Here is a 16,859-nt window from a genome sequence, read left to right on the forward strand (position 1 = left end):
TTAGGAAAAAGGAAATTCACTAAAAAAAAAAATTAAAAAGTGTCATATTCATAAAATAATTATATAAAAATAAATTCACAAACTAACGTGATTTAATATAATATGCTAGATCTATTTTATAATAAAATAATTTTATAATCTAACATATTATATAAAATAACGTTAATTTATAGATTTAATTTTGTGATATGTATTTGTTACCAAAATATTTATAAAAAATATCCATTGTAGTGACAACTTTTTTTAAATAAGGTGCACGTAACTTACATATTTTGAATTTATATTCATCGTTGCTCTAATCTAATATATTTACGAGCTTACCCAAATTAAAAGTATACTATTACTATCAGCAGTTGGCCCAAACAGCTTGTTTGCATGCGAGCAGTGACCCAAAATGTCACAGTTGTTATCCAAACGTTATCTAAACTCGAACGACTTCGCATGGTTATATACAATATCTAATCGAGTGAGGCTCAAACTCAGAAGCTGGAATATGAAACTGCTATCTCAAATTGGGAAAGAAATATTCCTAAAGTCAGTGATACAAATCATCCCCACTTATAGTATGAGAGTGTTCAAGCTCCCTACACGAATGCTGCAGGAATTAAATAGATTAATGAAGGATTACTGGTAGGGACAAATCGAACGAGAAAGGAAATTGCATTTGCAAAATTGGAATTAAATGGGAAATCTAAAAACATAGGTGGGTTGGGTTTTAGAAACTTTGAAAACTTTAATCTTGCTATTATAAGGAATGAATATCAAGTTGCCATAGATCAAGCACAAAATCAAAACAGTCCAACTATCACTTGATTTCAACAAATTACCTTAAAGTTGTACCATGATAACGGATGCATAATTTTAGAAAGATAGAATTTGTCCAGTTGTATAATCATTATGTAATTAATTTAATTTAGCATTCTTTCTATATTGTACAGATTCCTAGTTTAGAAACAGTTTGTACATGATCAATATATATATGAGTGAAAGCACACTCACTCAGGTAACTCGTGAGATTGTTTTTCTCAAAAACTTCTTTATAGTATCAAGAGCTAATACGGGTTGCTAGAGAGTTGTGTTTTTTTTTTCCTTCAATGGCTTCATCCATTACTTTAGATCCCTATCCATATCCTATCTCACAGAATGTGTCAAATTATGTGTCTCTCAAACTCACTTCCAGCAGTTTCCTGCTCTGGAAAACTCAGATGCTAAATATCCTTCAAAGCTATGACTTTCAAGGATTTATCACAGGTGACATACATACTCCACCACAATTTATTCTTGATAAGTCTAATACCTCTCAATTTAATCCACTTTATCACAAGTGGCGCAGGTCTGATAGGCTTGTTAAAGGATGGCTTACAGCCACCTTGAGTGAGGAAGTTTTAGGCCTTGTGATTGGTCTAAACACTGCCTCAAAAGTTTGGAGTGCCCTTGTTCATGCTTTTGCAAGGGTGTCCTCTGATCGTAGGCTTGCACTTAAGCAAAGACTCACCTCAATTACCAAAGGATCTGATTCCTTGAGTGATTATTGAGGAGATTTAAAACAATTTGTGATGAACTTGTTGCTATTGGCAAACATGTTTTTGAACACAAGAAGTCTTGGTGGCTTCTCAATGGCCTTGGTAAGGATTTTGAAGTTTTTACAACCACTATGCTTAAGCCACTTGTTCCAGTTTTTTCATAATTAGTTACTTTATTGGAAAGCTATACTGATCGATACAAGGTTGATGTTACTCCTTCTCCTACGGTTTTTTATGGCCAAAAGTCATTCAAACAAAGGAAACCAAAGTCTAGCACTGGCTCCTTTAACTCCAAAGGTTGTGGCTTTGTCCAAGGCCAATCCACTGGCTCAAGATCAAGCTCATCCAACAATCAGTCTCGTGGTCCTTCTTCAAATTCAAACTCCAAAATAGCAAGCAAAGAAGAAGTTTTGTGTCAGATATGTCACAAAAGAAATCATACTGGTCTTAAATGTTTCAATAGGTTCAATCATTCTTTCACAAATGATAACCTTCCACAGAGTTTTGCGGCCATTAAAATGGATGAGGCTCCTGACACAGCTTCATGGCATCCTGACACAGGTGCAACTGACCACATGACTGCTAATGAAGGTACTCTTCACTCACTACTTCCATATAATGGTCATGATGGTATTATGGTTGGTAATGGTAAAGTTTTACCTATCACTCATGTTGGACAAGCAATGGTTGGTTCAACTCAATCCCCAATATAGTTGAATGATGTGCTAGTAGTACCTGAAATTAAAAATGATTTATTATCTGTTAGTAAGCTTACATCTGATTATCCACTGAGGTTTGAGTTTGATGGACATGATTTTGTGATAAAGGACAGGACAACAATGAGGACAGTGGCGACAGGAAGGAAATAGAAGGGACTATACATTTTTGATGATACTGGTTCGACCTCTCAGAATAAAAGGAGTTTTTTCTCCTCCAAATTTAGATCCACAAATAAAGAGAACTGGCATCTCAGGCTTGGACATCCAAATTCAAGAATCCTAGACTATCTTTGTAACAATAAGTTTATTACTCTCGATTCAAAACAGTCTTCTTCTGAAATCTGTACAAGTTGTCAAATGGGAAAAGCTTGTAAATTGCCATTTCTTTCAAGAGACAATATAGTCAATGTTCCTTTTGAAAAAGTTCATTGTGATCTATGGGGACCTGTTCCCACTGCCTCTAGAGAAAATTATAGATTCTATGCTATCTTTGTTGATGAAGCTACTAATTTCAGTTGGTTAATTCCCCTCAAACATAAGTCTGATTTTAATTCTACTTTTATACAGTTTCATGTGTTTGTCATGTGCCAATTTAATGCCAAAATTCGGGTTTTCCAAACTGATGAAGAAGGTGAGTTTAATAACAAGAACCTCACTGATTATTTCCAAGAATTTGGCATTCTTCATCAACCAGTTTATCCAAAAACACCAGAACAAAATGGAAAAGCTGAAAGAAAGCACAGAAGTATAACCAATCTAGGTTTAACTATGATGTTCCATGCAAAACTTCCACCTAGATTCTGGTTAGATTGCTTCTCTGCTGCTGTGTTTTTGCTTAACAGATTGACTTCTCCTATACTCAATATGGACTCTTCTTTCTTTAGACTATATGCCAAATATCCTGATTATAGCATTCTTAGAATTCTTGGGACTCAATGCTTTCCTTATCTTGGAGAATTTAGGTCCAATAAACTTCAACCTAAGTCATTGCCATGTGTCGTTATTGGTTACAACACCAAACACAAAGGTTATAAATGTCTTTATCCACCCACTGGTCGAATTTATACCTCAAGACATGTTGTATTTGATGAGTCTGTTCTTCCATATTCTAAGCCAATTCTGTTATATGATTATCCTACTGTTGAGGGAGATTTTTCCAACTTCATTGAATGTCAAAATAGTCTCTCAAAAGCATCTGTGTTGCCCTCTGCATTTGCTCCTCCTTCTCATTCATGAATTCAAGCTGCCATCATTGATTCACAGCCTGTCCAGCAATATACAGATCCCTTACCTACAGAAACAAATTCTTTGCAAAATACACTTCCTCCCTCTCATGTTGAAGGTGCAGTACAACCATTAGTACAACATCATATGCAAACTAGGTCTAGGTGTGGCATTCACAAACCTAATCCTAGATATGCAAACTTGCATAATTTGGTCTCTATTCCTACTGAGCCAAAATATGTCAAAACTGCCAAAAACCACCCTGGATGGTCTGCTGCAATGGAAGAGGAACTAGTTGCACTTGCAGTTAATCAAACCTGGAAATTGGTTTCAAGAACTGCTGACATGAATGTCATTGGATCCAAGTGGGTTTACAAGGCAAAACTAAAGGCAGATGGTACACTAGAAAGGCTCAAAGCAAGACTGGTTGCTAAAGGCTTCAGTCAAGTAGATGGGGTTGATTTCTCAGAAACTTTCTCTCCAGTTGTGAAGCCTGCTACTATCAGAATGGTCCTCACAATTGCTACTGTGAAAAACTGGGCACTTCATCAACTATATGTTAAGAATGCTTTTTTACATGGTTGACTAAAACTCCTGTCTACATGCATCAGCCACCAGGCTATATAGATGAACATTATCCTCAGCATGTGTGCCAGCTCAACAGAGCCTTATATGGTCTCAAACAGGCTCCTCGAGCCTGGTTTGACAAACTTAGTGACTTCCTCATTCAACTTGGGTTTTATTCCAGCTCAGCTGATCCAAGTCTGTTTATTTGTCACTCTAACCATGGGCTACTAATTCTTCTTCTATATGTAGATGACATGGTGGTAATAGGTGACAATCCCAAAAGAATTAAGTGGTTGATTTCTCAACTCAGTTCTCAATTTTCTATCAAGGATCTTGGCTTTCTTCACCATTTTTTGGGCATAGAAGTTCACAAGGTTGGTTCAGATCTCCTCTTATCTCAGCACAGGTATATTATAGAGTTGCTAACTCGAGCCAATATGCATGACTGTAAACCTTTGTCTACACCTATGTCATCCAAAGGTCAACAGCTCAAAGCCTCCGAGGAGCCTTTCCATGATCCAGCTACTTACAGGAGCATAGTTGGAGGTTTGCAGTACCTAACATTTACCAGACCAGATCTCTCTTTTTCTGTCAACTATGTTTGTCAATTTATGCAAACACCAACAGTCCAGCACTTTCAGCTTGTTAAGAGAATCCTAAAGTACTTACAGGGCACATCAAAACTTGGCCTACATATAACCTCAAGCAGCACACTCGACTTGTATGGGTTTTCTAATGCAGATTGGGCAAGTTGCCCAACCACACGAAGATCTACTTTAGGGTATTGTACCTTCCTTGGCAGCTACTGCATTTCATGGAGTGCTAAGAAGCAACCTACAGTGTCTAGGTCAAGTGCTGAGGCTAAATACCGAGCCATGGCATCAACTACAGTTGAGCTGACTTGGCTTTCAAAACTACTCAGAGATCTTGGAGTACCTCAAATAAAAGCACCAACCTTATATTGTGACAATATGAGTGCTCTATATCTCACTGTTAGTCCAGTTCTTCATGCTCGAACAAAGTATATAGAACTGGATTATCATTACATTCGAGAAAGAGTAGCATTTGGGGCTTTAGAAACTCAGTTTGTTAAATCACTAGATCAGCTAGCTGATATTTTTACCAAGCCATTGCTCAAGGGTCCTTTCCAGCAGCTGTGAGACAAACTTGGCCTATGTTACCATACACAACCAAGTTTGAAGTGGAGTATAAGGAATGAAGATCAAGCTACCATAGATCAAGCACAAAATCAAAACAGTCCAGCAATCACTTGATTCCAGCAACTTACCTTAAAGCTGTACCATGATAACGGATGCATAATTTTAGAAAGATAGAATCTGTCCAGCTGTATAATCATTATGTAATTCATTTAATTTAGCATTCTTTCTATATTGTACAGATTCCTAGTTTAGAAATAGTTTGTACATGATCAATATATATATATATATATGAATGAAAGCACACTCACTCAAGTTACTCGTGAGATTGTTTTTCTCAAAAACTTCTTTAGCTATATTAGCAAAACAAGGTTGGAGGCTTATCCAATCTCCAACCTCACTTGTGCATCAAGTTCTTAAGCTGGAATACTTTCCAAGAAATGACTTTTTCTTAGTAAAATTGGGAAACTGTCCATTCTTTATATGGAGAAGTATGGTCTTAGCTAGATCTTTGATTATAGAAGGGACCATTTGGAGGATTGGAAATGGTAAAACTGTCAGAATTTGCTCTAATAAATGGCTACCTCGACCAACTACTTTCAAAGTACAAAGTCCAATAAACATTCTGGATGCATAAGCTAAGGTTGAGGAACTAATCAATTTAGACACAATAGACTGAAATCTCATTTTAGTCAAATAAATCTTTACAATGGAAGAAGCATATCTCATTAGGCAAATATCTATCAATCACACCGACAGGCCAGACATATTAATGTAGAGATGTACTATAAATGGAATATTCAATATAAGGAATGCATATCATTTGCAATGTGAAATATAGAGTAGAACAAAAGGCCAAATTTCACAAGGAAAACAAAATGCAGAAGAATAGATCAAACTTTAGAAATTGTCACTCCCTCCAGTAACAAAAACTTTTTATGTAGAGAGCTTGTCTTAATATATTACCTACCAAGCTCAACTTATGTAACAATAAAATATTGGCATGCCCTCTTTGTCCTTTATGTTTGCAGGAACCAGAATCTACGAAATATATTTTTTGGGAATGCATATTAGCAAGGGATGTTTGGAGACAGTGCTCTATGAAAATTCAAAAAAGTATTGGTTTATTCAAGATCTTCTTAAAGTCATGTTCATGAAGTTAAACAAAGATGAGATAGAGGAATTGTCAATAGTGCTATGGAAGCTATGGTGGAGAAGGAATGAGTTTATTTTCAAAAATACTTTTACTCATCCTAATCTTCTGGTGAAAGAAGCCTATCAGTTTTTACAGGATTTTAGAGCATCTCGGATAGTGGTAACCAATCAGCTTTCAAATTCTATTGTTAGGAATGCAGGTAGGGTACCTCCTCCAAGTGAATTTGTCAAACTTAATTGGGATGCAACGATGGATAGAGTTAATTATAAAATAGGAATTGTGATAGTGGTGTGTGACAGTGAAGTCAATATTTTGGCAACAATGAGGAAGAGACAATATTTGCTCCATGATCCTTTACTAGCAGAGACCTATGCTGCTTTTCAAGCAGCTATGTTTAGTAATGAGCTAGGAATTAGGAAATTTATTTTGGAGGGAGATTCAAAAAAAGTTGTGCAGGCTATTTAAGGATGTATGGAAGATTTGAATATCGTTGGGATGCTAGTAAGAGCATTCTCATTGGATTAGCTAAAAGTTAAATTCAATGAGAATTTAACTATTAGGTCAATAAATTGCTCACATTGAATTAGCTACAATAATATCCAAACTAATTTCTAAATTTGGAACACACTATTCATTCATCAAATCATTTTTATATTATTTCTTTCTCTCTCCTTTTAATATTAATTATTTCTCTCTCCATTTTAAATGACAATTGAAAAAATATAATTAGAATACAATTACTAATTAATATATAATATTATGAATAGTAAAATATGATAAAATAAAATAAATTCATAATTAAAAAAATTAAAAAATTTTCAAAATTATTAATTATTCATTACTATATAATGAATAAATGGATAATCCAATTTGGAGATTTGATGTGAATAGTCAAAGTTAAATTTATCTTATATTATTTTATTATCATATAATGAAAAAATAGCTATTCCAATGTAGAAACTTATGTGAATGTAATAGCTAAATGCTAAATTCATCTTGCATTCATAAAAAATATACTTTAACTTTAACTAATCCAATGAGAGTGCTCTAACAAATACAAGGACCAAGCTTCAATGTTTTGAAAGCAGCTCTATTAAACACATTCCAAGAGAAGCAAATATAATTGCACACACGTTAGACAAGAATGCCTTAGGATGATCCTCCTCGTTGTATATTATCTCTGTAATAGAGACTTTGATCTATAGAAAATTACATAGTTTCTTAAAAAAATAAAAAACTATTTCATCTCATTTAATTATTATAATTATTTTAAATTTGTATATAAAATATAATAAATTTTTTAAATTTTTTAAATTTTAAAATAAAAATAATATTAAATAATAATATTATAATAATATTTTATTTAATTTTTAACTTTCTATCTCTTACCTCTCTATAACCAAACAAGATAATACTAGATAATATTGGGTGGGTTTGGGTACTTAAACTCATCTCATCTCATAATTACAATTTTTTTAAATTCTCACACAAAAATATAATAAATAATTCAATTTTTTTAAATCTTAAAATTAAAATAATACTAAAAAATTATATTTAATAATATTTTATTTAACCTTAAACAAAACATCTCATTTGAGCTCTTTATCCAAACCCATCATAAATTTAAATATTAAGTCTATTATAAAAAATACTGAATAATTTATAAATAATAATTAAGTAATTGAGACGACATGAGCCGCCGTCGTTTTGGGAAGTCGAATCGCCGCCTTTTCAAGTGCAATCGTCCGACTAAATGAATGGCCGCCATTCGTGACAGGGAACCCAAAAATCCACGTCCATGGCGACAGGCCATCCTCCTACTTTGACAACCAAAATCACCAGAGAAACCAACAGGACCGACCCTCAGCAAGAAAAACGACATCGTTCCATCTTCGACCTCCCGCCCGACTTCTTCGACTCCTGTCATCTTCTCTCCTCCCCTCACTCCTCTCTAACTCCGATCTCCGAGCACCTTGATAACCCCAACAGCTCTGCTCCCGAAACACTAGACTTTCCTCAAGACGACGCTAATGCCCCCAAAAACGTCGTCTTAGCAACGCCAAGATGGACCTGCAACACCTGCAAGGGCGAGTTCGACTCCCTCCAGGACCAGCGCTCGCATTTTAAGTCCGATATTCACCGATTCAATGTAAACCAATTTCCTTGGATTTCACACCCCTTGTCAATTAATCGTTCGTTTTTTTTCTCACTGTAATTGAATTGCGAGAATTTTGTTTTGTGGTAATAGAGAGCTTTATGTAGGTGAATTGTTCGAGTCAGGTTTCTTGTGGATTGTTTGTTGTGTTGTGCAATCTCAAGTTTTCAAAAAGTTCCATTTTGTTTTGCATATTTTTTTGGTACTCTTTCAAACCCCTTTTTTTGAAACTACGTCGCACCCGACATGAAAATAGAAATTGAAATTCAGTTAAGGGGAGGTCTGGATAGGGAAATGAAAGTTGAGGAAAATATTGTTAGAATATTATTTTTTAAATATTATTTTTTTTTTTAAATTTGAAAAAGTTATATTGTTTATTATATTTTGTATGGAAGTTTGTAAAAGTTATAATGATTAGATGCTATGAGATGAGAAGGGTCGTGGGTATTTTTGAATCCAAATCTCGCCTAAGTTTTTGGAAAACCTATTCCTCTATAGGCCTTTCGAAAATTCGAAGATAGAGTTTTTTTGGAATGCTCTAATGCATATGCTTGTTTCTACGTGACAATAGGTCAAGTTACACATTGCTGGAAAAAATATTGTGAGGGAGGAAGATTTTGATGAGTTCACTTCTGATTCTTTCAAAGACTATGATATATCAAGCATATCGGGTTCGGAAGATGAAGCCGAAAAGGAATTTGGCCCCAACCGTGATTTACATCGGGGAACAACTGGCAACTCTAAGCAACATTTATATATCCGTCTTAATACGGGAGAGCGGATTTCATTTTGGAAGAGTTTACTTATCAATGAATCTGAAAACATTTATAATGGGAATGATATTGCAGTAGACAGTGCGACTGCGCCATGCTTGGAAGAGAACGATGTGATCGAGAGAGTGAAAAGTTTGATTCGTGAGCCTAGGGATAATACCCGTTTGAGAATTGTGTTGCTTGCTAGTGGTGGGCACTTTGCAGGCTGTGTCTTTGATGGTAGCTTAGTTGTTGCTCATAAAACATTCCACCGGTTAGTGCATCTTTTTCTTAGTTTTTTCCCCCTGAAAGTTGTGATTATCAATCTGTGTCATGTTAAAAAAACACTTGAGTTCGGAATCATGTATGGAGCATGTTCTTGCTCTACACTCAATGGGATGAGTTAGAGTGGCAGCTTGAGATAAGCCCTAAACTCAGGCTCGTATGCTTCTCGAATGAATGCTGTAGCTTACCAAAACGCTTCCCTCCAAATAATAAAATGGGATAGTTTTTTGCTATCGTTCAACATTTTCTGTTTAATTGGATAGAATGGAATCCCAGGCATAGTGAAAGCTCCTCTCTCTCTCTCTCTCCCCACAAAGATATATGACCGGGACATAGTTGAGATTTCTCTGAGTATGCTTGAACTCTATTATTTGTCATGTAGATATGTTGTAAGGGCTAAGGCTGGAAAAAAACAGTCATCAAAAGATGCCGGTGGCAAGACTGTGCATTCTGCTGGGGCTTCACTTCGACGATATAATGAACTTGCTTTGAAGAAGGTAATTAAAACTCAGTCACATGCATGCTTGAATGCATATTTGTATCTATATTGATTTTATGTCATTTCTTTTAGATCTCTTCTAAGGTTGATGAATTCTTGTCTCGCTTATTTCTAGGATGTTCAGGAACTACTTGCTGCTTGGAAGCCTTATTTTGATGCTTCCACTTGCATTTTCATTTATGCTCCTTCAAACAACCATCAGTTGCTCTTCAATGGGGAAAAACCTTATTTTAGCCATCGGCACGGTGTTGTTCGAAATGTTCCATTGACTGTTAGGAGGCCAACTTTGAAGGAAGCCAAGCGTATATATAACCAATTGACTCAAGTTGCGTATGAAATAGATGAGAAGGAGATTCCACTAAGCATTGAAGAGGACTTATGTTCAAGAATGATTACAATAAATGATGGCATCCTGGGCTCCAGCAAAGAAGACATGGGTGATGAGTCGGGTCATGGGGATAATGTGGATGCTTGTTCAAGTTTCAAAAAATCTGATGAACTCTCTGTATCAAGTGAGAGTGAGATTGAACTTATGGGTAGATCAACTCCTTTGCATGAAGCAGCACAATCTGGCAATGCTCCAAAGGTTTTGGAACTCCTGGAACAGGGTCTTGATCCTTGCTGCAAGGATGAAAGAGGACGGACGCCATATATGGTGGCAAATGAAAAGGAAGTGAGAAACAGTTTTAGAAGGTTCATGGCGTCAAACCTTGAAAAGTGGGATTGGCAGGCCGCCAAAGTGCCTAGTGCATTGACTAAAGAAATGGAGGAATCTCAAGCTGCTAAGCAGGTAGGCATATGTCAGTGGCTGATTAAAGAAAAATGATATGTTTGTGCAGTGCGTAAAATGAGAGTTAAATGACTCAATTCTGTACATGATTACCTAAGTTATTTGCTTTTTGGCTGGGGCGCTGTGTCTCTTTTACATAACCGTATGTATTAGTAACATAAGGAAGAAAAGTATAATACAATGAGGAAAGGCATCACACTCTCTAATCAAGGTTTGAGACATCTGTATATAAACATAGGAAAAGAATACGAGATTGGGAATCTTGGTGATTGTGTCCCTTATTGTACTTGGCAACTTAGCTATCCTATGTTTGCTTGTGATAGATCAAAATACATCATGAAGAGCCACATTAGCTAGGAGCAATGTCAAAATATTATTAAAAAAATTGAGTTCCTGGTGTTCAAGCAATCGGGTCATGGGCTAACAAGTTAACTTGCTAGCATGGCTATTCACATTTTCAATGGTTTTCTTAACCAACCTATATTATCAACAGTGATGGGTTTCCCCTGCATTCTTGATCTAATTGTTTGATGATTAAATTCTTATGATGAGCAAGATAAAGTGGTTGTTTTCCTTCTTTTTTGGTTCTTCAGGCCGAAAAAGATGCAAAGAGGAAAGCAAGAGCAAAAGAATTGAAGAAATTACGGAAGGCAAAAGAAAAGAAGGCTCAGGTGCGTAGTGCTCAGTTTTCCTTTCATATTTTATGAAAGATGGTAATGGGGTATTTCTTCTCCATTAGCATTTATGCTTTCCGGAATTAAATTTAGGTTTACCATGGATATGTTTAGGATAGAATTTGAAGTGATGTGATTTTGTTTGTTTTTGGCCAATAGAAGGGAGCATCAGTGAGGATTAACCTTCCAGTGACTAAATTTTAGGGTTTGAATCACATTAATGTGTAGAATTTATTATCATAGTATATAATTGTAGAATAAGCATCTCAGTTGCCTTGTTTGGTAAGACCTCGGAGATTTAGTAAGTGCTTTGAGCTTGGACCTTGAGGCGTGTGTGCATGACCTTCTGAGCCTTCAATTTTAAATAATCAGAGTAACCTTAAATTAAATGGTTCCGATCATTGTTCTTTCTGTTAGTCCTTTGTGTTAAGTTGGAAAGGCAATGGATGCCAATTGTGGAATTATTATTATTATTATTTTGATAAGTAAGAAGTAATCAGTTGTGGAATTATGAGGCACCTTCTGTGAAGTAAATTTTTATTAATCAACTATTAAAGTGTGCCATTGACCACATGTAAATTGTAAGGTTCCTTCTCTCTGTTATTTTTTTTTTTCTGACTTTTTTTCACACAATTCACTTTCAATTCTATCCTGGTGCGAATTTGCAGTCTCAGCCTGCCCTAAGCCAAAATGCTTTAAAAGTTGTAGAAAATCGAGGAGCTACTTCAACTTCTGTTCTGAGGGGATCCCAACCTAGCAGTGGTTCACAGATCTCTAAAGAGGTCAGTATAATAAAAACGATATTACTGTTATTGTTTAACATGAACTTAATATAAATTAGAATTGTATTGGCTTGAAAATAGCTTTTGCATATTTCATAGAGTAATGATAGAATTACTACTCATATACAACTATAAACTATCTTTAATTTTTTTTTTCACTTTAATTCAATTACATCATCTCACAATCATGAATCAACCGTTCAAAAGTACTGGAAATTTTGTTTTTTTAAACATAATTGTGTTAAAGTTGTGTTGGGGTAGAACAATTATCACATAACTTTATTTCCCTTTGTCCTTCCTCTCCCCCCGCCCCTCACGAAACTTTGACCGTCCCAATCACAACAAATTGTATGAACTGTTTTTTTTTTTCTAATTTCTTTCTGTAACTGACTTAGGAGGAGCTGAAAAGGGCAGTGACTGCTGAGAGGGAAAAGAGAGCAGCTGCTGCTGAGAGGAGACTAGCTGCGGCTGCAGCCCTTGATAAACCAGGCAATAGTTCCCCAACAGTATCAATCACTTCACAACCCGGAAGTGGGTTAGCCGGTGACATCAACTGCTCCTGTTGTAATACTTCGCTGGCCGGCAAAGTTCCTTTTCACAGATATAATTATAAGTACTGCAGCACCTCCTGCATGCATGTACACAGGGAGATCCTGGAGGATGGATAATCATAAAGCCCCTTATAGTTCTATTTTTTATGATTTTACTGGTGTAATTTTTTGACGACTTAAAAGACACTCAATTAGAGTTTTTGTTTTTCTTATACTGAATTGTCATCTTGTCTCGTTCATTTCGGTAAAGTAATTGAAGATACAAGGAAAATTCATACGTTTGAGGGAAGAAAACAAGAAAAGTTTCATGTAATTGTTATTGTTTTAGTGTTGAAATCTATGAGGTAACACTAATCACTATTTAATGTAAGAGAACAATAACTAGCACGCACGTGTTAATTGTTGGTAAGTAAATGCACAATAACACATGAATATAATTTGAAAAGTATTGTATGGGATGACTGAGGGAAATAATATGGTGGAGTTTTTCTAACTTCAAATCAGACGAGTTATTCCCGGTTAAACAAAACTCACGACGTCGTTTAGAGACGTGGCACTGTGTGTACACGACTCTCTCTCTCGTTGAGATTAGAGGGTACAACCAGTTATTGCATAAACTTTTCAAAGCTGTGGTGCTCTTAAGAGTTTAGACGCCGTAAAAACAAAGCTCGCAACTCGCTAGCATAATGGTTAGTCTTTCGTCGCGTACTTTGATCGAACACCTTCAGTTCACGAATCAAACCATGATTTCACGCGTTTGCGATTTTCCTTTTTTTGTCTTGGGTTTTTGCAGTCAGTCACGCTGCACACGAATCTCGGGGATATCAAGTGCGAGATCTTCTGCGACGAGGTTCCCAAGGCTACCGAGGTCAGTGCCCCGAATTTTACATTCCGTGCTCTATTTGTTTACCCGGGATTTTCCCAGAATCTTTTGGACAGGGTTTCTGCCAACAAACGAAGTAACTTTTGCCTAAAAAAAAACAATTAAGCTACTTTTAGCTTAATTTTATTTAAATGCCAACTCTACGACATATTTTCTTATCATATATACCCATTTCATTAATCTTTTAACTGTCTTGACGAAGGAAGGAATATCTATGTACATGTCTTTTGGTGTCTGTAAAACAATGACTAGCATCCTCTCCCAGCTTTTAAGAATGATTTGAATGTCTCAAGGTCCACTTTAGAATCGACAGACAGCCAAGCAAGGCAAAATTTAAAAAGTGGGTTGGATTATCGCGTTTACAAACATGCCGAACCCCAGCCGAGCATGATGGTATGTCTACCGGATATCGCCATGGGGTAGAAAGAGTCAAGAAGATGCTCATAGAATAACTGTTATTTCGGTTCCTAGTTCGTGGCTAAAGAACAAAAGAAGAAGAATTTGAGCACTTTCAAACTTCTGAGCTGCACTGACTACTGAGTGAATTGTCTTGCAATGTATTTGTTTTTTTATTATTTGCGCTACCTTCTACTTAGAGTTCCGTTTAATGGGAATTCCCATGGTCTGCGTTGCTGCATTGATGTCTCAAACCCTTGTTTTATTAGCGATGTTTTTGCTAACAGTTGTTACTTATTTCAACACAACTTATAAAAAAAAAAAAAAATTTCAACACAGAACTTTTTGGCTCTATGTGCAAGCGGGTATTATGATGGGACCATATTTCACCGAAATATTAAAGGTTTTATGATTCAAGGCGGAGACCCGACAGGTACAGGCAAGGGGGGAACCAGTATATGGGGAAAGAAGTTCAGCGACGAAATAAGAGAATCTCTCAAGGTAAAGTAGTCTAATGCATGAGCCATACTCAGGCCACTAGACTTTTCCATTTGCCTGCTGTAATATCTTTAATTTAATTTGTAAATTTTGGTTGGTCTCCTCTCCTACTGACTTGCGAGTGCCATAACCTCTTTTTTCCCCAAGTTGGACTGGGAACTTCAAGTTATCTAACTCTGACTTATTTATGTAACTTAACAGCAACATATGCTGTGAATCTTGAACTGCAAATGTTGGACCCTGGTCACCAAATTCCATACCAGTGGCCACTGCCCACTAATCCAAGAAAAAGCAGTTCCCTTTTTTTTTTCCCCTTGCTAATAGGAAGGGAGATTGGCTTCAATTGCACTCTCAGAAATGTGCATGCTCTTATATATAAGGCTTGCAACCCGAGTCCTAACCTCTAGGAGTCTTGTTCACGAGAAACCATAGCTTAAGGTGCATTTAGTTTGCCATGGGGTTGCTCTTAGTGGCCATGAATTATACCTACTTGCTTTTGGAATTCTCATCTTGCATCCCTTTTACTTCTTTTTTCAGCTGCAAGGTAAATGCTGCCTAACAAGATGTTAACTCAAATAAACATGACCTTCTTTCTAATATATACTATTTATGTTCTTCTTTTGTGTACTTCCAGCACAATGCAAGGGGTATTCTTTCAATGGCCAACAGTGGCCCCAATACTAATGGAAGCCAGTTCTTCATAACTTATGCAAAGCAGCCTCATCTTAATGGACTGTACACTTCGTTCGGTAAAGTGATTCATGGATTTGAAGTCCTTGATCTAATGGAAAAGGTAAAATATCTTGCTATGCTGCAAGTAATGCTCTTTTGCTATTTGGTTGGAAGTAAACTACTATCTGTTTACCAGTTCTTTGCTCATGCGCCCCCCTCTTTAGAAATTCTGTTCTGGAGTAGCTTGAGAATTACAACCGAGGAAAAATTGCTCATCTTGAGTTCCCCATTAAAGAAAATCAAAATATGACATCACCGAGCTGAATTTGGGTTTGTGCAGACTCAAACAGGTCCTGGAGATCGACCACTTGCGGAGATCAGACTCAATCGCGTCACAATGCATGCTAACCCACTTGCTGGTTAGTCTTAGCTTGAAGCATTTCTGGCTCTGCTGCATAACGGGGAGGTCCTCAGCGTGATACAGAAGTTTTAGAATTGACCTCCTTAAACCATTGTTATGCTCGTGATTTAGTTTTTTCTTTTTTGAAAAAAAAAATCTGATCAGTTGCAGAAATGGACTTGAGCCAACAGAATGATAGAGAGATTAGATTCATGTTATTATTCTGAGAATTATATGGTGCTGTTACTGATAGTACGGTAGCATCTGGATAACTTGCTAAACGTTACTAGTTGCTTTGAGTATATGTTCATATTTTTATAGAAGGGTTTGTCTGCATCCTTGAAATCCAGTCGGAATAATTTTATTTTTGCTCTTCTCAGCAAATCAGGGTACAACTTTGTGCAAACGAATTGATCTCATCTTTGCCTAATCTGATTATCAGTTCTGAAGGAAAAGGCTTGGAGATTATACAATACTTGTGTCTTTTAATCCAGCAGAAGAGGTGGCTATTGAAAAATAGAAAAATTGTGTATTATGGAATAAAGAACGCCATTTTAAGAACATTCTCATTGGATTAGCTAAAAGTTAAATCTATTGAATATTTAGCTATTAGAAAACAAAATATGCTCACAATAGATTAGCTGTGACTTTCAAAAGTTTTTCTAAATTTGAAAGTCATTGTACATACATAAAAAATATATTTTATTAATTACTTCTCTCTCCCTTTCTTTCTATCACATATTTTATCACAACTGATATATTAATTTAATAAGAATATGATTATTAATTAATATATAATAGGTAGAATAGTAAAATATAATAAAATTAAAAAAATTAATAATTAAAAAAATTAAATATTTTTGAAATTATTAGTTATTCATTACTATATAATGAATAAATATATAATCTAATGTAGAGATTTGATGTGAATAATCAAAATCAAATTTATCTTATATTATTTTATTGTTATCTAATGAAAATAGTTATTTTAATGTAGAAATTTATGTGAATGGAATAATCAAAAGTTAAATTCTTTTTACATTTATAAAAAATGTCATTTAATTTTAACTAATCTAACGAGAATGGTCTAAGACATTGGGGTTGCTAGAGTAACATGGTGAACACACAAGAATTTAAGAAATTGAGTTTTTTCTTTTTCTATTCATAATATACGGA

The 16,859-nt window shown here is 35.6% G+C and overlaps 3 protein-coding genes across 3 annotated transcripts; all 3 read left to right on the forward strand.

The window, feature by feature from the left end:
• Positions 1 to 3,613: 3,613 nt before the first annotated feature.
• On the forward strand, positions 3,614 to 4,051 carry LOC109010282 (uncharacterized mitochondrial protein AtMg00820-like). Its single transcript, XM_018991060.1, has one exon. It carries the CDS (start codon positions 3,614 to 3,616, stop codon positions 4,049 to 4,051), a length of 438 nt encoding a protein of 145 aa, XP_018846605.1.
• A 4,060-nt stretch (positions 4,052 to 8,111) lies between these two features.
• Positions 8,112 to 13,046, forward strand: LOC109010327 (ankyrin repeat and zinc finger domain-containing protein 1). The gene is made up of 7 exons (XM_018991129.2): positions 8,112 to 8,495; positions 9,073 to 9,527; positions 9,921 to 10,035; positions 10,153 to 10,827; positions 11,421 to 11,498; positions 12,170 to 12,283; positions 12,679 to 13,046. Exons 1-7 carry the CDS (start codon positions 8,145 to 8,147, stop codon positions 12,949 to 12,951), a joined length of 2,061 nt encoding a protein of 686 aa, XP_018846674.1. The 5' UTR covers positions 8,112 to 8,144; the 3' UTR covers positions 12,952 to 13,046.
• Positions 13,047 to 13,422: 376 nt separating this feature from the next.
• Positions 13,423 to 16,028, forward strand: LOC109010328 (peptidyl-prolyl cis-trans isomerase CYP18-1-like). Its single transcript, XM_018991130.2, has 5 exons — positions 13,423 to 13,523; positions 13,628 to 13,702; positions 14,453 to 14,614; positions 15,246 to 15,404; positions 15,624 to 16,028. The coding sequence occupies exons 1-5, from the start codon at positions 13,521 to 13,523 to the stop codon at positions 15,705 to 15,707; spliced, it is 483 nt and encodes a 160-aa protein (XP_018846675.1). The 5' UTR covers positions 13,423 to 13,520; the 3' UTR covers positions 15,708 to 16,028.
• The last annotated feature ends 831 nt before the right edge of the window (positions 16,029 to 16,859 follow it).

The sequence above is a fragment of the Juglans regia genome, chromosome 7 (genome assembly GCF_001411555.2).
Source record: "Juglans regia cultivar Chandler chromosome 7, Walnut 2.0, whole genome shotgun sequence".
Taxonomy (NCBI): Eukaryota; Viridiplantae; Streptophyta; class Magnoliopsida; order Fagales; family Juglandaceae; genus Juglans; species Juglans regia.

What these genes read in the sequence shown, in the direction of transcription:
- LOC109010328 (XM_018991130.2), top strand. An exon ending in AGGTTCCCAAGGCTACCGAG is followed by an intron (nt 13,703 to 14,452) that starts GTCAGTGCCCCG and finishes ATTTCAACACAG; the next exon opens with AACTTTTTGGCTCTATGTGC. An exon ending in AAATAAGAGAATCTCTCAAG is followed by an intron (nt 14,615 to 15,245) that starts GTAAAGTAGTCT and finishes GTGTACTTCCAG; the next exon opens with CACAATGCAAGGGGTATTCT.
- LOC109010327 (XM_018991129.2), top strand. Translation starts at nt 8,145, where the DNA reads ATGGCGACAGGCCATCCTCCTACTTTGACAACCAAAATCACCAGAGAA. An exon ending in CCGATATTCACCGATTCAAT is followed by an intron (nt 8,496 to 9,072) that starts GTAAACCAATTT and finishes ACGTGACAATAG; the next exon opens with GTCAAGTTACACATTGCTGG. An exon ending in GCTCATAAAACATTCCACCG is followed by an intron (nt 9,528 to 9,920) that starts GTTAGTGCATCT and finishes TTTGTCATGTAG; the next exon opens with ATATGTTGTAAGGGCTAAGG.
- LOC109010282 (XM_018991060.1), top strand. Translation starts at nt 3,614, where the DNA reads ATGCAAACTAGGTCTAGGTGTGGCATTCACAAACCTAATCCTAGATAT.